Source organism: Oreochromis niloticus, linkage group LG19 (assembly GCF_001858045.2).
Source record: "Oreochromis niloticus isolate F11D_XX linkage group LG19, O_niloticus_UMD_NMBU, whole genome shotgun sequence".
In the NCBI taxonomy this organism is placed as follows: Eukaryota; Metazoa; Chordata; class Actinopteri; order Cichliformes; family Cichlidae; genus Oreochromis; species Oreochromis niloticus.
In genome coordinates this window covers 17,189,296-17,214,298 of record NC_031983.2, presented here as the reverse complement: position 1 = coordinate 17,214,298, position 25,003 = coordinate 17,189,296, and the positions used below count along the sequence as shown (strand labels likewise).

The following is a 25,003-nucleotide window of genomic DNA, read 5'->3' as shown; positions in this document are numbered from 1 at the left end:
CAGTAATAAAAATAATTTTCAATGTGTGTGGTGATACCACAGAAGCTGTTGTTTTATACAAATGATATAGATTGCATGGAAATTAGATTTTCCATACATACAAACAAATTGATAAGGGGCATTTACATCCAAGCTCTCTCCACTATTAAAAAGGAAAAACCTCTTTAAAGATCAACCTGAGCTCACTCTACCTATTTTCACCTAAAGAGACAGCACTTCAGCCTTAACAATAATAATAATAATAATAATAAAATAATAATAATAACACTTTGTTATTAAACTTTAAAACGTTTGGGATTGTAATCAAACTCAGACTTTTTGGTTAAGAAATCAAAATTGGTTTCCTGAGAAATAATATTTAATTATCTCCAAAAGTTGAATCGGTTCATCTGGACGTAGCGTTTTGTGGGAGAAACGTTTCGTCACTCATCCAAGTGACTTCTTCAGTCTCTGCTGAAGAGAGTTGGGGAATGGCTGCAATCCCAACTCTCTGTGAATGGTACTCCTGTCCATTGATCAGTGCTCTTTGATCAGTGGGTTTTGGTCGGTGATTGTTGATCAATGGTCATGAGAATTTGCATAATTATGATTAAGGAACTGACCGCACAGCCCATTGTTCCTTCAGTGGGCTGGTTTCAGTCATTATGCAAATGTACTGTTTATAAGATTGGGGAAACCTGCAGTCAGCAGAGACTGAAGAAGTCACTTGGATGAGTGACGAAACGTTTCTCCCACAAAACGCTACGTCCAGATGAACAGATTCAACTTTTGGAGATTTACTTTCCTGGATGATTGAGAATGCATCAAGACAATATTTAATTATATTAAATTTGGTGTTATAATGATGGAAAGGAAAAGAGAATTATTGTACAGCAGCTTTATTATTATGAACAAACAATTTATCTACAGATTTCTTAAAAATCAAATCACTGTTCTTAATATTCATGAATGAGATGATTAATTTTCATAAGACTTTAAAAAAAAATTAAAAACCCCAAAAGCCTTGGACATTGCAAAAACACTATTTTGCGATTAGACCTCTGTATTTCTTTTTAATACTAACCTCCATTTTCCAGGCTTATATATTTGCAATACTTTTCCTAATATCCCTCAACACCTTTTTTTGTGGCTGATCCTTTCAGGAGTCCACAGATTATCTGCCTTTGTCTCACTTAATCTAATGATAAATCAATCAATACACAATTTAAAAAAAAGGAGAAATACTTTATTATAGCAAAAAAAGAAAGAAAAGAAAGAAAAAAGACATGAGCACAAACATGCATGTGTGTACAGTAGTTTGTTTTGTTTTTTTAAATGGAGTATACTATAATTCGAGTCTTTGTAACAGCCCTAAATAGCCTGCTGCAGTATACTTGAATGAACAGATTCACAGCTCTAACAGCGCTTTATGGTAAATATGGAGAGACAACTATTAATACTCCAGTCATGAAGAAAAAAAAAACTATACACGGACACTCCAAAATACACTCATCCAGTCATAAATAATCGGGAATCATACATCTTGTCATTACGACAAGCACTCAATCATGCACGTTTTGTCAGACAAACGTCTGGAGGAGGTATTTTAATTGCCATTGTCTATATTTTTACAAAAAGATTAAGTTTCATCCCAGTCATCTGCTGTCCACTCTGATCATGGCTGGGAGGGGTAAACTACACCTAGATTGTTGGGTTGTAAATAACACATTTCCCAAGTGAGGGGAAAAAAAAACAAACCTATGCCGAGCTCAGTGTGAGAAGACTTAAGGCACTTCAGGCAGCACTTCAAACAATAAGGAAAAACAATCAATGACAAGTCATTCAGTCAGTAGTGCCAAAGTTTCTGTAAGACACACACTTGTTACAAATACTGTCTCTAATTACAACTCAGAGAATACAAAATGTTTACATGTCCCTGACACGATAAGCAACAATTAACTCTTAAGACTAGTGTTTGTTACTCCACATCTGGAGAGCGAGACTGGGTTAGATCTCAGTCGGCAAAGTCAACTTCTTTGGCCCATTTATTCTTCTCTTACTTCACATGTAGTCACTGTACACGAGAGGTTGTTCCCGCTGACCCAGTCTCTTCTGGTAGGCCATTAATAATGGATGCGACCCTCTATAGCAGCTTCTGATGAAGAATTTCCCAAATCATCAACTTCCTGACGAGAGGCATGTGGCACTGTAAAGTAAGAGGCAGATGTTATTTGTATATCGTTTGTTATCTGTTCATATGTATATTTAAATTGGACACATGGTTTCACACCAATTCAATGATATGCTCCAATGTGGCAAGAAAGGCAGGGAATTCAGAATACACACCTGTTTAAAGGTAAGAGGCTGTCCTCTTGCGATATAGTCAGCGTATTTACAGGCAAAAACACCGCAGTCGCTTCCATTTTTCTGCTGGGGAATTTCCTACATGCATAATAAAGAGTCATTAATTTCACTGTGAGGAATAACACATTTGAAGTGTTATTTCATTCATCACAGACTTACACTAGCTTTCAAGCTCCCAACAGTCCATTTGGTGCAGTCGAGCTCTCTACCCTTTTTCGCTTTGTGCTCCTCTTTAAGGTAGAGTCTGAAAAATCAGCACAATTACATCATTTATAATGCTGTAATAATCAGTAAAAACAAAGCTATAGTGAAAACATGTCTAATGTAGCCAGTAAAATGGAGCTTAAGAGAAAATTGACGACTCACAGTAAAAGACTCGAGATGTCATCGTGTCTCCGGCCCATCGAGTCATAAGACTTCACTGTCTTTGACCGAAAATCTATCACCTGCAAAGAAAAAGGTGAGCGATTAAAATGTGCACTTCTGCTTCTCTAGAATAAAACTGGTGGAAACATTTGATTTGTGACAACAACTGACAAGAAATAAATACTGATCACAGTTCGGATGTACAGAGTGAGCCTTTGCAATATTACAGGTATTTTTAGGCAGCGTATGTCAAAAACTGGTAGATCCAAAGTGACTCACAGCCAATGCCCAGTGGACGCCTAGATGCAGAGGGACCAGAATGAGGTCAAACGTAAAGAGGTCGACAGCTTTGGTCCAGCGCTTCACAGCAGCGTGTCCTCCAGCCTGCCCGCCTCCTCCGCCCCTTAGCTTTGGGAAGAAGAAGGTGCTGAAGGAGTAGACTTTTAATCGTCCTGCTTCAACAGAGCTCCGCTCCATAATCAGGGAAAGGTAGAAGTTCATCACCTTGGTGGAGAACACAAAAGTTGTGACATGGCATGCATAAACAACACTGAGAAAAGACACACATTTAAAGTCTACAGCTTTTTTTAACAAAACAACATTTACAAAAAAATAACATAAATTAGTATTTATACATGCAATTAATGAATATATGCATACTGGTTGGTTTAACACTCTTTGGCATTAATGTGACGTTCTTTCTCCATATCCTGTGTACAATTTATTTAAAATATTTAGCTCTTAAAATTAAGGAATCCAATTTATATGGATGATTTCACCCTGGGCATTTGATTGTATGCAGATGATATTACTCTACTGGTTGAGTCCGAAGATAATTTGGAAGACATTAAATGTATTAAACAGCTGGTTCTATAGATGATGGTCAGCTACAAACATTGTAATTAGATAAGTAAGAATTTTAAGTTTAGGGAAAAAAGGCACTCTTAGAAGCAACAAACCCCTGGCCTGTAACACTGGATCAGACACAACAACACAAAATAACATAAATTAGTATTTATACATGCAATTAATGAATAATATGCATACTGGTTGGTTTAACCAGGCCTGGGCGTGATAAATAAAATTATGCGTCACACAATAAAAATCAAGCAATCAGTCAAGCACTCACATTAACTAACAACAATTATCTAACAATGATGAAAACAAGATAATCAAGGTAAATACAGACATGATTGTTTCCTGCATTGTTTTTGTGCAAAAGTTGCTCTTGTCCTGTTTTTGACTTTTTGTGCTATGTACTTTTTTTGTGAAGTTTTCACGAGTTATTAGATTAAATAACTGTCTAAAATAACCATGAAATGTATTCTATTTAAAAACCTTTCCAGCATTTCTACTTTCTCACCTCATCGTTGAGCCAACTTCCTTCTTGTAGTGTAGCCAGGTCTCGCTGTGTGATGCGAAGTTTGAAAGCTGCACTCAGGACACGGTTGGGATCACTTTGAGCCAAAGCTCCACTCACCTCTGCTGCCATTTCCTACACACACAGACAATATACACATTAAAAATAAATACATAATCTCAGGATAAAAAGTCCACATTAAACACAGACTCTTACCTTGGTCAGTCTGGGTATGTCTTCCTCACTGTGCCTTGTATATGCAGAATGTGTGTCAGGCAGACCAACAGCAGGAGCGTCTCTGTCCACGAGGTTGAGGCGAGTAGCTACCTCTGTAGAAAGATCCAAATCTGCTGCATGTTTCTGCTGCAAAACAGGGCAAGATTGTGGACGGGACAGACTCGTATCCATGCTGTGGCATGTCAGAGAAGAGGAGGAGTGACTACCTTTATATATCCAACAGGCTGTGCGTCCTCAAAGTGTCCACTTATTGGCTTACTAAAGGTGAAACTACCCCTGCTGAAGACGAGTCGCATAAAAGAAGTTAACGCAATCATTCCTCGTTATGCATGACGCAATCATTTAAATAAAAATAGCACCGCACCAACCTGTCGTTAGCCGCGGATGCATTTCTCCATGTAAATACACTTGCAGCAGCTGTGAAATGAAGCATAAAACATGAATAGAAGAGTCACTGCAACATGTTTACTGATCAATATGCATAAATTTATGCATTTAAACCTACTTTGTGTGAAGTGACTGTGTGATATGAAAGGCTTTATTTATTCTACTAAAATATTACAAATAAACCAGAGATCAAACAGTCATGATTTAATCAACACACCATCCCCCCACTAAGTATCTGGACAATTCTTTGATCCTTTAAATTGTTTTTTCAAGTAAAAGCAACTTGGTAATCTTACAAAAAATGTATATTCATTAACTGATATTTGATCATGTGTTAATGACAAAATTATTTATAGATTACAAAAAAGGGGGAAGTTAAACTAATAACAATCTGCAATGGCAGTTGTGATCGTCAACGATAAATAAAAACAAGTCAGCTTTTTCTGTAATGGAAAAATTAATAAATAAATTTAAAAAAAATACACATAAAATATAATGTAATTGCAAGGAGGTATTTCTGTAGTCTATTCATTACTACATAGTGGAAAAGGGGTGGGATTAAATAAGCTTATGCTTCTTCCTGCTCCTTTTTGAACATGAAAGTTATTTGTAGTTGTGGTTGCTCGTTTTCCTTTTGTTTTGCTTTATTTATTTGTCTCTTTGAATTCTATGTTGTTGTACTTTTTTAACATGTTCAAAATAAAGATTCAATCAAATCAATCAAATCAATACCGACAGAAGTGCCCCACCTGTCTGTCCCGTCTTCCTGTGTACTGATTCAAAGGTTTTTACTGAAGCAGCAGTTTTGTGATCAACCTGTGACAGCGGATCGCTGAGGATAAATACAAAATAAGCCACTTATTAGCTCATGGTCAATGGAAATATTAAAATGAAGAAAAAAAACAAAAATCAAAGCTAATACTAACTCTTGTGGTTTTGATTGGTTAAAAGGTAGAGGCTGGCTTTTGCTGTATTTCTCTGTCACCATCTCAAGCAGCCGCCTGTAGTGCTCCTTATTATTCTGCTTTATGGCCTGAAGACACCAAAAATATCAGAAATGCAAGCGCAGAGGTTCATACTTTTAAAGTTTGATTATTGGCACTGTGAGGTGGGGAAAAGTGGAATTTAAGTATCTTTTCATATATACAAATAACTGACTAATTTACCTCTTCCACAGTAAGACTGGGCTTGTAGCAGCGGTTGTGTCCAAAGCCATTGCATGTTGGGTCAGGATTAGCATTTCCCACCCTGAGCACAGGCCTTGAGGACAGCAGCTGGAGGGATCCTCTCCTCTCCCTGTCCTTTGCTCTGTCTGGAAGCCCTGCAGGGAGCGTTGTCCCACTGGATTAAAATAAAAAGAGGGAGGTACATTAGCATGGGACCCGTTTTCAATAGGTGGTAACATAAAAGAATAAGAACAGCCTGAAGACTGCAAGCACAAAGGCTAAAAAAAAAAAAAAAAAAGGTACTGAATGACTTGTACTTTACATAAATCTCCAGTACTGAATCACTTGCCTGTATTTCCTCATTAAAGGAGGTAAAGAGCTCTGAAAAGGATTCTTTCCCTGACTCTCATTACCTCCAGCTACTGGTTTATCTTTGAAGAAAGAACATCAAAACAAATGACATTGGGTATAAGGATGAGATCATTCTGCACTGACAAGTTTGGTTGAAACACAGTGACGCGAGTATAATAATGAATGGTGCACTAAAAGGTCCATCTTTGCTTACCCATTCTCCATTCAGTACTGTTCAGCCATGAGGTGTGGAGCTCATCTATGCCCATTAGAGCGACAGGCTGGATCAACAGAGGAAATTCAATGAAATTACAGAGAGTTATAAGGGTAGATAAAGTTAACTATGAAACTGTATGTATCCACATGGATAAAGCAGCACATGTAGTATCAGAATGCATCGCATCACATCTCACAAAGAGACTCCCAAAAGACTTTTAAACTAAGTGTTGTTTTGCCTAAATTAGCCATAATAGCTCCTCCATAAAGGTCCGAATCACTTGATGAGTTTGTTAACCTGTAGCTTTTTCCTGTGATTTGGTTTGTTTTCACATAGAAAATCTGAGTGAGCTCCAAGTAAACCAATATGTGTGACTACAAACCATGTGAGAATGTTCTGTCCTACTGGCCAGATGTGTCTGGATGGATGTAATCATTATTACATCCATACAATATTGATTGTAAATAAGGTTAGCACGTTGTTAAAACAGACCATAGAAAAGGCATCATACGTTTTGTAAATATTTCTTTACAAAACGTAAGCCATTTATGTCCACTGTGAATGACCATCTTTGAACAGAGGCGGTGGTTTACGACACCAACTGTCTGCCATCTATAATCCAGTTCTGAGATCCCTTTCCAGATGCCTTAACGCCTACTCACATCCTGGGCCATCTAACCTCAGGAAATTAACATGATAGGGTGGGGTTAGGTTTCACAATGAGCTCACCCGAAACCTTGGCTGATTGTGACCTACACCCGTCTTCACACCTTGGCTCGTGTGATTAGGTAGAGGGTCATTAGGGGGTCCATTGTCCCTCTTGCGGGGACACTCCCAGAGGGCTTAAATCTGGGACTCTCCACCATTTGACCCTAGAACTGAAGAAGCTTCTTGGATGAGAGGTGAAACATCTTCAAGCAACTTAAAGAAGTCTAGACGCTTTTCTTTCCAAGCTCCTTAGACGACTTTTTTTTTTTTTTTTTTTTTAAAAATCACACTAGCAACGTACACCTGGTAGTTGGTTTGGATTTAAGGTCAAATCACTTTCACACCATAAAAGAACAACACCGAGACCCTTGGAAACAGAGTGCGATTACTGTGTTCACATTTGCACAAACGAACTGCACCAAGGGGGAAAATAAACTGGAGTTTGATTTAAACTAACTAAACACAGCAGCTGTGAAAACGCTCTAAGAAGTGGCGTGTGTCCACCTATCATTACACCTCAGCTTAGAACTCCCAGTCATTACAGTACTTGTCTATTCGATGAACTCTGATACACTGTAGCAAACAATACCAAATGTATGTGTCTGAAGCACAGACGGGGCACTCACATGCGTTTCTTCATTAGGTCTTGGCTTCTCACACCTCGTCAGTGATTTCCGTAGTCTGAGTAAACCTGCTACCCGAGCCACAGTCTTCTTCATGAAGCTGATGACGACATCTGAAAGACAGGACACCACAAATCATGATCACCGAATTCCACGTCAGGAAGCAAAAAATATAAAGCAGTTTTATTTTCTAACAAACCTCTTTTGCGTCTTTTCACTTCGACTTGCTCACTCTGGCAAACACTCTCTGCAACATGCACGCTGTAATAACAGAAAACGGTTTAAGATGAGTGGTTTTCAAAAACACAAACTTAAGAGATTTTAAAAAATAAAAAAAAATAAAAAAAATCTCATGCTACCAGCTGTGGGAACCTTTTGCGAATAAGGGCGCAGAGGAAAAGTAGCGATTAAGTATGAGGTGATTTCTTTTTGTATTCCTCTTGAATTTTAACGAGGGTTTAACATCCATTAACCTGGAGGTAATTTGGCAATAGTTTCAAAGGCCATCGCAGATTTGGGCAGTCCAAAGTGACGAGTTCAGACATCAATATATTTGCACAAAACCCAAAGATTCGCTTTCTATGAGATAAAGCCACAATTTGCATCAACAAATGTTTGAGAAACTGAAACAAAGGTTTTGAATTTATTCATTAGCATTTTTTTATTTATATACCAGGGACCATACATATTAGCAATGATGGATTTATATAAAATGCAACCAATGCTACGTACACAGGAATTCTAGCTACAGCTAATTTGCAGGCATTGGCCCCGGTTCGGTTTTTAAGCCACAACCTGTCAGTACAAACATAAAAACAAACATAATTAAGAAAACAGCAAGAAAAGACCCATTTCTGTGAGAACTGTGGACCTTTAACTGTAAAAGAGGACTGTATAAATCTTGTTCTACGTACTGGTAGCTTGGAGTGATCACTAACTGCTCCCACTGTGGGAGGCCCTTTGCTGCTAAATTTTAAAATACTTTGACTAAATTACGCATTTACGGCCATTCACACATTACAAAAATAAATTTCAAGAAAAAGAAATTATAAAATTCTCAGAGTTTAACATATACTTTTTTCTTCCAAAAAATTTACAGTGATGCCACTGTATTTGTTTCTTGTCCAGTCTTTCTAGAGCTTGTTTGTATATTGACAGTACATACAAACTGCTGACTGTGCTGCCTGAACCCAAACAAAACCATGCTATGCAGATATCATTGGGCGACCTTTACAGGCAGACTTACAAAAACAGTTAAAATTACGCTCAACTCTTTTGAAGATTTTCTTAATCTATAAAACAAATGTTAATTGGAGATCCAGATTTATTCCTAAATGTTTAAATTCATAAAACTATTATATTTATTTCTGATCAGATCTCATGCTTCACACATTTACTGTTCCGACTACTTTACCACTACTGATTGACTGCCTACATTCATTGCTGTGAAAAAGTATTTGCCTCATTCCTCATTTCTTCTTCTTTTTTTTTTTTGCATATTTGTCACACATTTCAGATGGAACAAATTTTAATATCAGACAAAAATTACCTGAATAAATACAGATGTAATAACACAGATATTTTACAGATGTAAAATAATGATTTCATTTATTAAGACAAAAAAAAGCTATCTGAAGTAATTGTGCCCCCAAAATTATGAGTTGACTGTTATTAACCCCACTTGTGGGAAAACTGACTTCAATTTCACTAGACCTGACTACTCCCAAACCCGTTGAATCAAGAAATCACTGAAACACAACCTGTTTGACAAAGTGAAGTTGGCTAAAAGATCTCAAACAGCAAAACAATATGTCTAAAGATCTAAAGAAACCTGAGAACAGATGAGAAAAAAAACTTAGTGACATCTATCAGTCTGAAACAGCTTTGTAATCCTTTCCAAGGGCTTTAGGACTTCAGCGAACCACGGTGAAAGCCATTATCCACAAATGGAGAAAACTTGGAACACTAGTGCACTTTCCTAGGAGTGCCCGGCCTTAATTACTGCAAGAATAGATCAACGACTAATCCAGGAGATCACAAAAGAACAACATCTAAAGCCGAGCAGGTCTCACTTGCCTCAGTTAACCCGAGTTCTTACTAAACTCGACGGACGAGCCGGCGAGTTCAATAAGAGCTCATGATTGACTGGGCAAAAATGCTATCCATGGAGGAGCTCCAAGGTAAACCTACTGCTGACCAAAAGGAAGAAAGGCTTGTCCCTCAAGCCTTTCAGGAAAATATTCTTTGGGCTGAGGAGACATAAATTGAACTTGGTGGATGGTTTAACATCCATTATGTCAGCATTTTATATCGCAACTGTCAGACATGTTGGTAGTATGATGAGCTGGGGCTGCTTTGCTGCTTCACGACCTGGATGACTTGCAGTAATTAATTAATGTAACCATGAATTCTGCTACTACTCTTCAACCAGAAAAAGGAGAATGTCCTGAAGCTCAAGCACACTTGAGTTATGCATTGAAACACTCTAGCAAGCCTGCCTCTGAAAAGCTTTTAAAAAAACAAAAACAACATGAAGGTTATGGAGTGGCCAAGTCAAAGCCTGGTCTTAAATCCGATTGAGATCCTTTGGCATTACCTTAAACAGACTGTTCGTGTTCAAAACCATCCAATGTAGCTTTATTAAAATACTTCAGTGAGGCAGAGTGAGCAATGTTGAAAAACACATTGCTAGCCATCGCAAACACTTGATTGCAGTTCTTGCTCCCAAGGTTGACATAGCCAATTATTAGGTTTAGGGGGCAATTATTTTCACACAGGGCCACGTAGATTTGGACATTTTTAGTCACTTAATAAAGAAAATCATTTAAAAACTGCACTTTTTTGGTTACTCGAATTATCTTTGTCTGGAGTAAAACATTTGTTTGATGATCTGAAACATGTAAATGTGACAAATATGCAAAACATGAGAACTCAGGAAGGGAGAAAAAAAACGACAAGCTACTGGATTTAAGTAGGATTTTAAACAAAATGAAATTAATATTGGAACGGTCATAATAAATAGTTTGTTTTAGACTACTTCTGCTTTCGCTATGAGTGTACTTGATATTAAATGTCATCTGGGTGTCCACTTACAAACATACTGTCAGCAAACTTCAGTAAAATAGTTTGTTACAAATTCACCTGCTGTGAATAAACAAATTACATCTAAAGTTAACTCAAAACTTAATGTTAGCTAGCTGGAAGGGTGAATGTTCATCGACTGCCCTCGTCAATCAAAACAAATCATTAAATGGCCAACGAAGTGTGAACTATTTAGGACTGAAAAAATATAGACCATTTTCAACCACCGACCTCTGGTAGTTCCGTTTAGCGGGTCTGCAGTGACTCTCCTGCCGCCAAGCTGCTGTTTTTACGCCTGGTCGCGTGGGTACCTCTTCGCTAACGTTACCTTTCCCAGGCCACTCCGTGGGGTTTTGCCCCGTAATGGGCTCAAACAGCGACGAGAATCCGCCAAGTATCCATCCATACATCCCAGACAAATACGAGAAAATTGTAACGAGGTTTTCAATGCGGTCCAGGACTATTTCTCCACAGGCAAGATGTCAAACCGCAATCTACGACACACCGCCCACCATTACCTTAGCTTAGCATTAGCGTCGCTGTGCTGAAACGCAAAGAACGTCCGTCATTCCGTGTTGACGTTTTGCGAAGGGCAAACGTTTTATACACCAACACAAAACAAGTGGGCGGTGTTCTAAAGTGTAAAGTCTAAAGACGACGGATAAAATACAAAACATAAAGCGGCCTGGCTGAGATAATAAACAAACGAACCCCTGATCACGGAGTGGTATCGTTGGTAGGCTTCTCATTAGCCTCTTCTGACTTGTTCAGGAGAGCAAGTGGGAGAAGTTAAATATAAAGAAATCTATGCTCTATTTAAAGATTAGATGAAATGAAACCAAGCCACAATTTCAGTGTTATTCACTTCTTACAAAGCTTTTTTGGCAGAAAGTCCTGATGGCAAACCTCTAGCATAGGTCCATTCTTTGTTACATAATACTAAATCAGCATATCAATTGCGAATTAGAAGGGGAAAAAAGAAAATCCCAAATGCCTCAGTTTTCTAACCTCTCTAAAATGTGGCTATCATTAATAGTTAATTTAGTGGCCGATGTTTCTGTTACTAATGTAATAAACCTGTATTTAAAATCCCTATTTTTGTAGAAAATTTAAAGAGACAAATAAAACCACCCACTTAGAAGTTCCTTACTGACTGGATTTACCTGTGTACAGCTGTAGTATACCAAGATGGTCACTGCTTTACTCTGCGCACTAAACACTTCCTGTTTTAAATCAACTCTTTATTAAGCCTAGCAGTGGACTATAAACAGAGCTAACCCCCCCCAATAGTTCAATATTTAACAGGATACCTGTGTTTTAAGATGTTGCAAGAAACACTCCATGTGGTTCATAGTCACACTTAATTTACTTTATGATAAAAACAACACGCACGTGGTTTACATTTTTGTAATGGTGCACAAGTTTTGTAGATCTTAGACTTCCAGTATAAAACTAGTGCATTTAGTAACATGTATGAAGAACATTAACACTATTTACAGAGCACAAAAACAAAGCAAACAGTGCTTAAGAAACAGTGTATAAAGAGTGACTTTCAAAATATTGGAGGTACACAGGATAGAAAAATTACCCCCCGAAAAATTAAAAAATAATTTATTGTAAAAGTCAGGAAACATATCATTTCTATACATTTCTACAAGATGTAAGGCATGAGCAGTTTTGAAACAATATGCAGGCAGATTCAGTCTTTAGATTTCAGGCTACTTTGGATCAGGGAGGAGACCAGATGAACCTACAGAAAGGGGAGAAGAAAAAAAATTAGATGCAGCAACAAACAACCTTTAATCACAGACTGGCACCATACATAAATAGGAACCAAGCTAAAGTTTAAAATGGTCTTGGACTAGAATTTCCTTTCAGTAAACGTAGTAGTTATTTAGTAGCTTGCCAACTAGTTAATAAACAAAATTGTTGACTTTTAAAATTATGACAATGTACTGAAAAATAGCACTGACATAATTCTTGTTGTCAGAGAACTGCATCTCTAGCTCCAAGACTAAAAGCAGTAAGGCACAGGAGCATTGATGGGGATAGTTATGAGATAAGTAGATGAACATGTGCCACTATTCCCTCAATTTCAGAGTGGACCTCAAAACAGTTCAACATTTACACAAACATGAAGTTAAATAAAACAAGACATAAAAACAAATGCAGCTGAAATGGAATAAACTCTTCCACTCAGTGACTTCATGTTCTGCAGGGTTTTGCAACAATGACTCCATCCACGTTATGCATCTACTGCACCAGCTTCACCTCTTTACTGGGTTATACACATACAGAGCCACCTGGGCGTCAGACATTGTACTCGATGTACTCTATGTAACCATGTACCTCCTTTGTTCTACTTTTCCAGATGCATTTGACTCGTTCACAGGAAGCTCTGCCATGTGCTCAGCCACCAGCAGCCAGTGTTTAAATCCTGAATCACTTATTATTGCATCATCATGCCTCAGGATCGAATTTTTGACAGCTTAGCTTCTCACTGCATTGATAGTCAAATCTCATAACACACCACATGACATGTGTCTCAAAAATTGTTATTTAATACGTTTGAATTAAATTTTATAGAACAACCCTGCAGGACATGTACATTTCCAGACCAAAGTTATCCCCTGTAATAGACTGTGCTCGGTGACTAGTGACAAGTCAGTCCTGAGCACTGTGCTACTTTATCTTTCAGTGGAGTGAGTGTGTTACACTCACACTCACCTGGCCCATATAGGTAAAGGGGCGACAAGCAGCTCAGGTACAGCCAAGTCCCGTTCTCTTGCAGCCAGTGCTGCCGATAACCAATCATATCAGGGGAACAGGGTGACTGTAGTTTCCTTTCCTCTTTGGGGGGTGGGGATAAATGAGTCTTGTTTACTAGGTTGGAAGATGATAGAGCACATAGGTTTTGTGGGATGTGGAAACAATTTTATTTCATTTTTTTAAACCAATATGGTCCCAGGGGGAAAAAAAAAAATAAATAAATAAATAAATATCTGAATGGTTAACTGACTTGCACCAGACTAATGGATATAAAAATGTATAGGAAACATCTCCCAACAGGGTGACTTATTTAGGAGACATGCATGAAGCACCAGGATCAGCTCACACAACATTTATCTTTTTAGAGGGTTGGCAAGTCACACAGTCAGATTCACAAATTCTCTCAATGGCAGACAAAGCAGACTAGACTGCTCATCCCTGCAATACATTTTAACAGATTTTTCAGGTACCTCTGAGTTTCTTCAACAGCACAAACTGCATTTATATATGCAAAAAGCCCCACACAGTCTCCTTTATGTAGGGAACCAGCAAGCTTTTCCCCGACATAACTCCTTTGGGGTTATGTCGGGGAAGGGCATCTGGCATAAAACCTTGCCAAATCAAACATGTGGTGCCCTCTTGAGACCAGGGAGCAGCTGAAAGTCATTTTAAAGAGCCCGATACAATTTAGTCACTTGTCAGTAAAGCCGTCTCGTGGCTGGTTGGTTAATTTGGTATAGGGCACTTCCAAGAGAGATGACTGTGTGACTCTTTCCTCCCTTTTCCATGTTTACAAGTAGTGTCTTGTGTTCTTTAGAGTGTACTGAAACTACACTTGGGCCATTCCTAGGTTACTATTGTGTAGTCTGATGCTGGTACAGGTGCTATATCCCAGTGCCCTGAAACATCTTCCAGTACGATATTCAAATGAATTCAAGTGCTCAGAACCCCTTAAATTGTGCTTGATAAGACTGACAGGATTGGGTTTGCCTTGAACTATTTGGAGACCATCACCACGGTGTTTTCTCTCAGGCCTGTGCAGTGCTCAATCTGCCATGGTTTGCTATGGCCGAGCAGACATACAGTAACAGTGTGCCCACCGCTAAACCAGTGAACTTACCATTAGGGATACACCCTGTGTTTGCAGTGAATACCTTATAACCCCCCTTCTTCTTATTCTAAATGCTACTCACCTTGCCTGGCTCCCACCAACCGCTGCTGGACTTTCTCTAGATGACGGATATATTCTGTCAGGGATTGTTCTGGATCCTGAGCTGTTCCACCCAATTGTACAGAGGCCAAAGGAGTACTGGAGTGTGACCTGAAGAGTATAGAAAGCTTATTTAAGAAGAAGGGAAAAAAACCTAATTGAATCATATCAGTTTTTAATAAAATCTATTAAGAGAGACCAAACCTGTGGCGCAGCCTGAAGGGCGATTTGCTGGGTGGGACGAGTGCTGACAGAGTGTCTATGTGGACGGCGCTGCTGTCTCTGATCTGCATCGAGTCAGAATTTGATCTTGGCTGCTGCTGCTGCCTTAAAACTTCAGCTTTAGGCCCTGCCAGGAACGATAAAATTAAATTATCTATGCACTCATTCTCACTTGGATAATACATGCAAGTCTAAATTATGTAGACAGAGCTGACCTGGAGCATGCCCATTGACAACCCCAGTTGATAATCTTCTGATTGCCTTCAGCCATTTCCTCGTCAGGAACCTCATTCTGAAAAAGTGCATGGAATTAACTAGGAATCTCTTCCTTCTAGGAATAAAACTAATATGTATATTATGATACATTTCTTACCTTGAGACCGCAATTATGACTTGCACTGCAGCCCTAAATCGTCTGAGGGGTCTACGCCTGGAGGAGATTGGGGGTGAGGGTCGAGCTCCCATGTGAGCGATAAGACACAGCGTGGCTTGTTCACACTCCTGGAATCCTCCTATCAGCAGCAGCAAGTAACGCTTCTGGTACACCAGAGCTTTCCTGAAGCTCTCAGCTCGCAGGTAGCGCTCATAGTAACGCTGAAGCTGCAAATCAAGCAAACGCTGTCAACATTTCATCCCTATACAACCACCAGTGTACAGTGAAGCCAGAAATGGCAATTAGGTACTTTGGAGTCAACATCTGTTCTTGAAAAGCTGTTGCAAAAATGGTTATTACACCCCTAATTTATCCCGATGTGCTGCCTACTGACCTTGCTCTGGCTGGACATGTCGTTGACAGGCCTATTTTCGGTTTCCGCGGTGACCTTGGCGAGCTCATTCTCTGTGCGGCGCAGCTGTCGCTCTAGGCAGGCGAGTTTGTGTTTGAGAGTGGCCCTCTCCTGGTTCAGTGATGTCACACGCTCTGTCAACTCAGAGTTCTCCTTCAGTAACGTCTCCAACAGGTTGGAAGATGACTTGGACGGCGTCTAAGGCGAGAAAAAATTCATTTAGCAATGATTACATGTGCCAAAATGTAATCCTAATGAAAAACTTTGTCACAATAGTTTGGATTCCTCATAGGGATTAAAGCACTTGAATACCTGCTGGTGCTGCTTTAACACTCCTGCCTGGCCACCATCAGTATGGAGGTTGGTGTGGGGGTGCTGGAAAGGTTCAGCTTCGTGTTGTTGTCCCGCTGTTCGTCCAGACAGGCGCTGAGCAGCCATCTCTCTCTCGTCTCTTTCCAGCTCTGCCAGAGTGCGCTGCAGCTCCTGCATGCGCTGCTGGTCCTGCTGCCTCAACAACTCCAACTCACACTAAAGTCAGAAATGTTCACAACAAAGTGTCTTTATGGATTTGCATAAGCAGTGAGTACACTAGAGAAGATTTGGACTGATGCATCTTACCAGTTTGCTGTTGATCCTCTCCTGTCGCCTCTCTCTCTCCATCTGCTCTTGCATCTCCTTCCTCTTCTCCCTTTCCCACTGCTCCTCCCTCTCTCTCTCTTTGTCCTTCAGCACTCGGAGTCTCTCCTTCAGCTCTGCAAGTTCCACCCCTTGGCGCCTGGACTGCTCTCGCTCCACCTCTAAAGCCCGGTGTGCTTCCTGTTTCTGCTCCTTCAGAGTCTCAATTGTGATACGATTTCGGGTGGCCGCTTCCTGCTCCTGCTGAAGCTCCTCCCTCCTCGTTCTGTCCTCTTCTTCCCATCGCCTCTTGCTCTGTAGCAGCTCTGCCCTCAGTCTGTCCGCCACAGCTGCCAACTCCTCCCCTTGCCTTCGCTCTTGCTCTAGCTGGGAGCGCAAGTCCGAGATGAACTTCCTGTCTCTTGCAGCGTCGGCATCATGTCTGCGGCTGAGCTCATCCACCTGCCTGGAGCAGCGGTCTCGCTCTTCATCAAGCTTCCTGTGAGAATCTGCAAGCTTCGAGTGAATTTCAGTCAAGCGAGTTTCTGCTTCAGTCAGCAGGAGCTCCTGACGAGTCTTTTCTTGCAAGCTGAGCTCTTGTTGGTGGGAAGAACGTTTGCGTTCATCTTCTAGCTCCTTCTGAGTGTCGTCCAGGCGTTTCTCTAGCAGCAAACAGCGGGACTGTTCAATCTGAAGCTCTTGTCTCAGGTTGCTACAGGCCACCCTCTCCTGCTCCACCTGCCCCGTTAGAGACATGACCTCTGACCTCAGCTTCTCAGAGGACACCTGTACATTCTAGACAGAGTACATCGAGTAAAAACAAACAGTGGGTAGTGATGTTACAAATGCAGCGAACCAAAGTTTTCTGTGTGTATAAAAAATTTCAGTAGTGTCCATTTTTAGTGGTCCTCCTACCTCTCTCCTTTCCTCCTCCTCCCTTCCTTTACGCAGACTTAGAGCCCTCTCCTGCTCCAGTTCTTGTTGAAGCTCACACACTCTGGCCTGCTCTCTCCTCAAAGCTTCCTCAGCCTCTTCTATAGTCAGCCTGAAGAAAATTGGTCATTTCCAACTTTACCATAGTTACATTGTAATAGGTTAGACTAAAACATAAAACTTTAGGAAAGGGGCCCTTTTTTAACAGGCCTCAACAATGAAGTCGAAACCCATCTGATTTGCAAAATGCTGATTCACAGGGGAGGCCTGTTTAAGTGCCTGTATTTTGAGCATGTAATACATACCTGAGCGACATCATTTTGTTCTTCTGCTCTTGCTGAGCGTCATGTGCACATTTTAGTTGTTTCTGGCTCTCCTCCAGCTCTGCCCTCAGTTGGGATTCATCCCGTTGTTCAGTCTGCAGTTGATCTCTGTGCCAGTTACTGTCAACTCTGTCATCAGTCTGAGAAAGATGGTGGGAAAAAAATGATTTATACAGATAGAAGGTAAGTTAATCCACCATGTCAAGTTAAACTCATCTTACACCTGAATGAAAAATAATACCTTCATGCCAATAACCGATTTAAAACAAATCATCCTTTAAATAGAGGAAATTTTAAACCAGCGCTTGAAACTCACTTGTGTGTGTCTTTGTGCCATTCGACAGAGCAGCTCTCGGAGTGCAATCACAGTCTCCTGCAATGCCCTCTTCTCCTGCTGCCAGCTCATGGGAGGATTAGATGATTTATCTTGGTGGTGCAGTAGAGCAGAGCCATCTTCAGCATGATGCTGCGACAGACTCAGTGAGCAGGCTTTTAAGTCCAACACATGAGACTGTGCTGATGGATTGACACGACGCTGAGACAAGGTCAGAATTCTGCAGCTTTCTTGATAAACCTTTTTCAACAGTCCCTGCATGAAGAAAGACAAAGTGAATAAAAATCTGTCTTTTTGTTACTTTAACATTTTTATCAAGCCTACCTGAAGCTCAGGTGACAACAGATCGTCGCTGTAGCTCATACTGCCCGCAGCACTGTCCGTGTTAGCAGTGGGGTCAACTCCTCTACAGCGGAGGTACTCGATAAACTGAGCATCCAGTCTCTCAGTCTGCTCCAACTCCAGTCTCAGCCTAGCACCCAGTTCTGAACTCACATCTGAATAAGACGAGAACAGCAAGGTTCAGCTGCCTTTATGCAGAATATCCAGATATACAAGTGACTCAAAATCCTCACAAGTCACAGGTGTCACGGTGTGGAAATACTCACTGCTGCCATATCCGTCACTGGCCCATTCGGGTGCCGACAAGGAAGAGGTGGAGCCAAGTGGAGAGGAAGGAGTGGTTAGGTCAAGTCCTTCCAATTCACGTACCTGTGAACAAGAAAACATAATAATCTGAGTGAGAACTGAAACCAAATCAAAAGAACAAATGGTTTACATATCTGAGCTCCAACTACATACTTTATCAGCATCCAGCGAATCAAGGATGGAGTAGTTCTCAGACACAGACACAGAGCGTGGTGAGTGGGAGCTCTGTGTAGCTGGGTCTGGGGTGATGGTCCTGGAGTGTGAAGGAGGCTCCATGACAACCCTGGGAGAGGGTTTGACCTGGTGGAGGTCCAGGCCTGTGTTATTCAAGCCACTGAGCTCAGAGGTGTGGAAACGTTCAGGGATTCTGTCCTCAGAGCACTCGAGTCTTCTTAAAACCTCCGGAGAGCTCAGAGAGTCTTCATGGTGAGACACAATGTCCTCAAAAGCTCTGACAGAAATATCTGACAGTGAAAGAAAAAATGATCAGTATGAGAACATGTTTCTGTTAAAATGTTCGCCTTTATTCTTTCAATTGATCCATGAAATACTCCTAGATCTCAACATCTGGAAACTGCTTGTTTTGTTGGAAAACATCTATAAATCAGGTTTTAAACAAAGTTTGCATTTCTTATTTTTAAACCCAAATTCCACTATTCCTTGTAAACATAAAAGGCTAGTTCAAATAGATTTCCATTGTCATTGCTTTTTATAGGCTTGCACATAATCATAAATCAATATTTACCCTCACACAATCCGTGCAAAGACTTATTTAGTACTCACCCTTATGTGGGTATCCCTGAAGTGTGTCCTGTTGGCTCTGCTGTCGGAGCTGCTGCAGTTCTCTCTGCTGATAGGCCAATTCCTCCTCCTGCGCAGCCAAGTCCTCCTGAACGCTTTGAAGTTCTGCCTTCAGTTGTTGGTTGTCTGCTTCAAGGTCAATGAGAGCACGATCTTTGGTCTGCCAGAGAAATTGTGACATTAAAATGCAGCAGTCAAGCTTCAAGCACTCAGACCACCACATTAATTAAAACCACTATACATCTTATCTGATAATGTGTGGTCAACTCTGATTCCCACCTGAACTTCCTCATGCAGTTTTTCAGCCCTTTCTGTACTGGTACTCAGACCCTGTCTCAGTGCAGTCAGCTCTGTCCTCAGAGCCTGATGTTCTTCCTTGAGCTTGGACAGCTCAACCTCCTTTTGTCTCAAGGCAGTGTCTGCTTTAGCCAAGGTCTCCTCAGCATGGGTCTGAAGTGGAAGGAAGACATCCACAGAAACATTAAGTGTCATATCACACCCCTTTTCCTTTAGCCCCCCCGAAAAAAAACATACACGAACCTTATACAACCAGATTTAAACACTTTGAAATATAACAGCATTTTACTGAGTACAGTCAGTGTATGCATCTGTTGTATAAGCTGTAATCTTTCACTGGCATTACAAACAACTACGTCAATGTAACATGAAGAGAGAAACTTGCCAAAAGCAGCTGTGAACTAGAAAAAAAACAAAACAAAAACCGAAAAACAACGAACTCCGATAAAACGCAGAGACATGCTACAAACTAACCAGTGCATTAAAGAAGTCATGCTCTCTTTTCTTACCACATCCTGCCAAGTTAGAACAAAACATGAAAAATAAAGTGCAACACAGCTTTAAAAGCCAGTGCTACCAAAGATTTTCTTCCTGCTTCCTCTTTTTAATGTCACTTCCTCTGTGCGGGTCAAGATTTTGCTATCTCTCAGTGCTGCACCACGTCACAACAGCAACGCCCCTAATTATAACCAGATGTGGTCTTGCGGCACAGCTGTATGCTTAGGAGGGGAAAGAAAAAGAAAAAAGCAGCAGCAAAATATTTCCTGTTTCGTGCTGAGGCTTGTTTAAATTTAAAGAGGTTGCTGGGCAACTGGCATTTTTGAAAAAGATCTCTTTTGAGTGACAATAAACAGATTTGTTCAGTGAAACTATTACAGTTTTAAAAACTGAAGATTAGAGCATGTTTTACTGCTCTGTTTAATGAAATACTCAAACAGCTAAAACATTGTTATTATATGGTTATTACAGATTGAATGGTAAATTGTGCGATTCTTGTATAGCACTTTTCTATTCTCCTGCAGCACTCAAAGCGGTTTATACAAACATGCCTCATTCACCCATTCATACAAGCACTTTTTTCCCTATGCTAAAATGCTTTTAATCCAACAGTCACACATGTTCATAATCCAATGAATGCGTCAGACTAGAGCTGCCAGGGGTCAAACCACCAACCTTCTGATTAGTACATACACATAAAGACAGTAAAAGTTTATGGGAGACAACAGAAATATGGCAGACATAACCACAAATAAGACCATCACTGATGACAGATAGCTGTGTTCAAAGTGAATGAGCCAATAATGAGGTTTGGTCTTTAAAACTAAACCAACACCTACCAGCACTTCCTTTTGAGCCTCTTCTTGACTGGTTTCATTTTCATTTAGCTTAACTGTCAGGTCCTGGATAAGGGCTCTCAGTGAAGTCACTTCCTGTTGTAGCTTTTCAATTTCCTCTTGGAGCTGGCCCTCTCTCCTCCTCAGTGCCTCACGTTCAGCAGAAAGCTCTCCCTTCACAGTCTCCAGGGTTTTAATTCTTGCCCTTTCCTGAGCCACCTGTTCCTCCATATCGACCACCTCTGCTCTTAGCTCCTGGACTTGTCTCTCAAGAGTGAGACTGCTTTCCCTGAGGATGTCCATTTCCATTTTCATCTCCATCTCCTTTGTTTTTAGAGTTTCGATCTCTCTCACCCTCTCCTCTTCATTAGTCTGGAGTTCCAAAACCTGAGAGCTGAGGCGGGCTTTTTCCTCTTGCAGGGTACCTGCCTCTTCTGCTTGAACTTTCCAGCTGTTCCTCTCCTCCTCTGATAGCTTCCTCTTCTCCCTCTCCTCTTCTAGCTGGGCTGTGACCTCCTCCAGCTCAGTTTCCTTCAGGGAGAGGAGACCTTGGATTTCATCTGACTTTTCTCTCTCAGCTTTTAGCCTCTTTCCAAATTCTTCCCCGTGCCCTCTGTACTCTTCCTCCTGGGTGAGCAGTAATCGTTCCAGTCCCTCTTTCTCTGCCACTGCAGTCTCGAGCTGACTCTGAAGGGCCTTGATACGAGAACGAAGCGATCGGGAGGCGGTAGAATGAGTCAGGCTGAGTTCATGCTTTAGGCTGTTCGGCCCCGCTTTCTTCTCTTGTTCTTGGATGGTATAGTTTTGAGGTTCGGGGCTGGGGGCGGGTGAAGGATTGATGCTGTCACCGTCCTGGGAGTCACTGACTTCATGCAGGTTGGGTCCCAGGGTGGAGAGTTCTGCCTGCAGCGTACTGATTACCTCGTGAAGGCGCTCTTCTTCTTCCTGTTTGTCTTGGCGCACTCTTGTGATTTCAGATTTAAGATGTTCCACCTGTGAGCGCAGATCTTCAAGCTCAGCTTCCAGAACCTTTTGTCAGAAAACAATCAAAACAATTCCATTAAAAATAAATAAATAAATCATGGCCTCATCAGGTATGTGCACTCAAATATTTAGTTAGTGTTTACACTGACCTTGTTATCACTGGTATTCTCAAGTTCCTGTTCCAGTCTTTGGATTTCACTGTTGAGGTGGTCGATCTCGTGGTTTTTCTCCTGAAGAAGTGCTGAAGGGAGCGTCTCTTCATCCATTTCATCCTCCTTGCAAAGTTGCTCCTTTTCCTCCTTAAGTATCGTCAGGGCAGACACATTTTCCTGGAATTGGTGGTGCATTATCAGTTATCCTTGGATTCAACTGTTTTTCAACTAAACATAATGAGTGTAACTGAAGGAAATATTAAATAGAGAAAAATAAATCTGCTGCACAACCAGACAAACTGATATATATATTAAAAAAAAAAAAAGTTATCGATGTGAAACACACACAAAACCCCCCCCCGAAAAACCTTGTCACAGACGTATGATGTACTCCGTATACATTTATAATCTTTCCCCAAAAAAAAAAAAAAAAAAAAAAAAAAAAAAAAAGAGAAAAAGCTCAATTAGCGATCGTGGCTCAAGAGTTGGCAGTTCGTCTTGTAATCGGAAGATTGCCGGTTCGAGCCCCGGCTCCGACAGTCTTGGTCGTTGTGTCCTTGGGCAAGACACTTCACCCGTTGCCTACTGGTGGTGGTCAGAGGGTGCGGTGGCGCCAGTGTCCGCCAGCCTCGCCTCTGTCAGTGCGCCCAGGGCAGCTGTGGCTACAATGTAGCTTGCCATCACCAGTGTGTGAATGTGTGTGTGAATGGGTGGATGACTGAATAAAGCGCTTTGGGGTCCATAGGGACTAAGTACAGCGCGATACAAATACAGGCCATTTACCATTTTTACCATTTAAAACTGTAAAAACCTGTGATTCAAGGTACAGGGCACAGTAGTGCATTTTCATGCTCAGAGCAGCAGATAAAACATAGTCTCCCATCTCCACTGCTTCACTCAGTCACATTTAAAAAAAAAAAAAAGTTCAGTCAGGCTTTGTTTGGGTGTAGCAGTCTGACCTAGCAGGCGTGAGAGAAGTTGATGTAGCAACAGAAAAGTGAATGCAACAAGTAATCATCTTACTTTTATCAGCTATGAAGTGTGCAAGTAAGCTAAGGCTGCAGTAACGTAGCAGCAGGAAGGGAGGAGACTCACAAAAAAAAGCAAGTCTTCAAAAGCTGAGATGACAATATAATTAAGGTATAAGTATTCTTTGCTGCAGTCATGGTTTTACATAAAAGTACAAATGTTGGACCAATGCAACTTATTGAATTGTATTGAACTGTATAGTGTAACATATTTTATGTCATTTACATTGTTTAGTCATCTGAGAAACACATCCCACTTCTTACCTTCAGGGCAGTAATTTGCTCTTGGAGCTCATTAACATGTGCTGCATTGGAATTAGTCAGCAGTTCCAGCTGTAGTGTGAGGTGTTTTACTTCGGCTTCCTTTATATTCAAGTCTCTCTGCACGGTCTCCAGCTGGCCAAGCAGAACCTCAACCTAAGAAATGCAACGTAACTATTTAAATCAAAACCAAAATACAATTTTCAAGTTCTGCATTTGCTGATAACTAATCAGACTGATGGCTTTAAAAGATTGACCAAACATTTTTCCAACCCAAAGGTGGCAGCACAGCAAAACGTGTCAAACAACAACCACCACTACACAGCCCAAATCTTCTTAGCTACCATAAACTAGCGTTACATAAAACCTAACAGACCTCCTGCTCTTTGCTCTGTAGACTCTGTTGAGCAGTGTCTAGGGCATCCTTAAGCTCCTGGGTGGGGTCACGCGTGTTGTCATGGTAACAGTGTCTCGTCTCATCCAGTTTGGACTGCAGGGCTGAGATCTGAAGCCTGCTGGACAGCTGCTGCTGCTCTAGTGCCTGTTTATCCTGACAAAGAGAGCGAGAGCATCAGTTAACTCTTGAGGGAGGATGCACACTGACACTTCACCTGAAGTCAAAGTGTGCACTTTGCCCTTACTTGTGTAAGCTCCTGCTCTCTCAGCTTCGCTTTTTGAAGTTCTTGTTCCAGTTGACTGACGCATCTGTTACTCTCTACACTGTTGAGCAGCGCTTGCTCCAACTCTCTGATTCGACCGGCCAGCTTGTCTATCTCCTCGTTGCGTTCTGCAAGATCGCGCTGGGCTTGCTGACAGGTTGCAAGCAAAGAAGAATGGTCCTCTGTCTTATCTTTGATAACAGCTTGCAAACTCTCCACCTGCAGAGGCAGAAAGATTGATTCAGTTTCGGGGTTTTAAGATGGAAAACTGCAAATTTAAAACAAGCAAAAGAAACAAACAAACAAACCAAAGAACAAAACGCTACATGATAAGATGCTTTAAAAAACAAACAGCCAATCCAGATCTGCAGCCACTGGTTGGGACACTGAATTTAAGCCATTTCAGAGAGCAGCGACATGAAGATGAAAGACAGATGACGTGTGAAAAAGAAGCAAATGAATATTGGCAAATGGACTACTGAATACTAATGAATGCAGAACCTATAACCAGGACATAAGCACTACAAAAAAAGATGATGCAAACCAAACACACACCATGCATGACAGAGAGCTAAGACAAACATGCTACAGTTAGATTTCATACCTGCAGAACCAAGTCCTCAAACTACAGCAATCCATTCAGCACAGGGATAAACACATGGCAATAGTCAGGCTCATTGGCAAACACCACATTCATCACTTCAACGTCAGTAACACTATGTACTCCACAGCTAACTTGCAAATAGTAATCACACCAAACACAAACACTACAACTGCGAAACACTAGAAACAGAAACATTTTGTTTAAC

At 40.9% G+C, this 25,003-nt stretch overlaps 2 protein-coding genes across 5 annotated transcripts in view; both read right to left on the bottom strand.

Moving 5' to 3' along the window:
• Window positions 1-862: 862 nt before the first annotated feature.
• Window positions 863-11,544, bottom strand: senp2 (SUMO specific peptidase 2). 4 transcript variants are annotated; one of them, XM_019348826.2, is made up of 17 exons: window positions 11,071-11,544; window positions 7,958-8,019; window positions 7,762-7,871; window positions 6,425-6,491; window positions 6,209-6,290; window positions 5,860-6,034; window positions 5,620-5,726; window positions 5,443-5,525; window positions 4,675-4,723; window positions 4,513-4,582; window positions 4,286-4,429; window positions 4,073-4,204; window positions 2,989-3,213; window positions 2,710-2,789; window positions 2,503-2,587; window positions 2,326-2,421; window positions 863-2,185 (listed from the first exon to the last, which is right to left on the bottom strand). In XM_019348826.2, exons 1-17 carry the CDS (start codon window positions 11,247-11,249, stop codon window positions 2,123-2,125), a joined length of 1,809 nt encoding a protein of 602 aa, XP_019204371.1. In that variant the 5' UTR covers window positions 11,250-11,544; the 3' UTR covers window positions 863-2,122. The 4 variants fall into 4 exon arrangements, with proteins under 4 accessions (XP_019204371.1, XP_005477260.1, XP_019204370.1 ...); XM_005477203.4 differs by having other exon boundaries at window positions 4,513-4,585; window positions 11,071-11,542; XM_019348825.2 differs by having other exon boundaries at window positions 4,286-4,432; window positions 11,071-11,542.
• Window positions 11,545-12,186: 642 nt separating this feature from the next.
• pcnt (pericentrin) overlaps window positions 12,187-25,003 on the bottom strand; it is a 34,507-nt gene continuing 21,690 nt past the window's right edge. The window contains exons 40-61 of the mRNA XM_025901156.1: window positions 24,177-24,413; window positions 23,912-24,085; window positions 23,539-23,691; window positions 22,244-22,423; window positions 21,114-22,139; window positions 19,759-19,929; window positions 19,462-19,639; window positions 18,832-19,142; window positions 18,639-18,741; window positions 18,355-18,527; window positions 18,013-18,285; window positions 17,679-17,836; window positions 17,356-17,485; window positions 16,444-17,235; window positions 16,138-16,353; window positions 15,808-16,023; window positions 15,414-15,640; window positions 15,256-15,332; window positions 15,023-15,167; window positions 14,802-14,929; window positions 13,567-13,722; window positions 12,187-12,589 (exon numbers count right to left, since the gene is read on the bottom strand). Coding sequence (XP_025756941.1) covers window positions 12,558-12,589; window positions 13,567-13,722; window positions 14,802-14,929; window positions 15,023-15,167; window positions 15,256-15,332; window positions 15,414-15,640; window positions 15,808-16,023; window positions 16,138-16,353; window positions 16,444-17,235; window positions 17,356-17,485; window positions 17,679-17,836; window positions 18,013-18,285; window positions 18,355-18,527; window positions 18,639-18,741; window positions 18,832-19,142; window positions 19,462-19,639; window positions 19,759-19,929; window positions 21,114-22,139; window positions 22,244-22,423; window positions 23,539-23,691; window positions 23,912-24,085; window positions 24,177-24,413 — 5,256 coding nt within the window. The 3' untranslated portion in view covers window positions 12,187-12,557. The remainder of the gene's footprint in view (window positions 12,590-13,566; window positions 13,723-14,801; window positions 14,930-15,022; window positions 15,168-15,255; window positions 15,333-15,413; window positions 15,641-15,807; window positions 16,024-16,137; window positions 16,354-16,443; window positions 17,236-17,355; window positions 17,486-17,678; window positions 17,837-18,012; window positions 18,286-18,354; window positions 18,528-18,638; window positions 18,742-18,831; window positions 19,143-19,461; window positions 19,640-19,758; window positions 19,930-21,113; window positions 22,140-22,243; window positions 22,424-23,538; window positions 23,692-23,911; window positions 24,086-24,176; window positions 24,414-25,003) is intronic.

Coding starts and splice junctions, on each gene's coding strand:
- senp2 (XM_005477202.4), bottom strand. CDS start 11,249: ATGTATGGATGGATACTTGGCGGATTCTCGTCGCTGTTTGAGCCCATT. Junction 6,291..6,424: donor CAGTACTGAATGGAGAATGG/GTAAGCAAAGAT, acceptor CTTTCTTCAAAG/ATAAACCAGTAGCTGGAGGT. Junction 5,727..5,859: donor CCAGTCTTACTGTGGAAGAG/GTAAATTAGTCA, acceptor TGGTGTCTTCAG/GCCATAAAGCAGAATAATAA.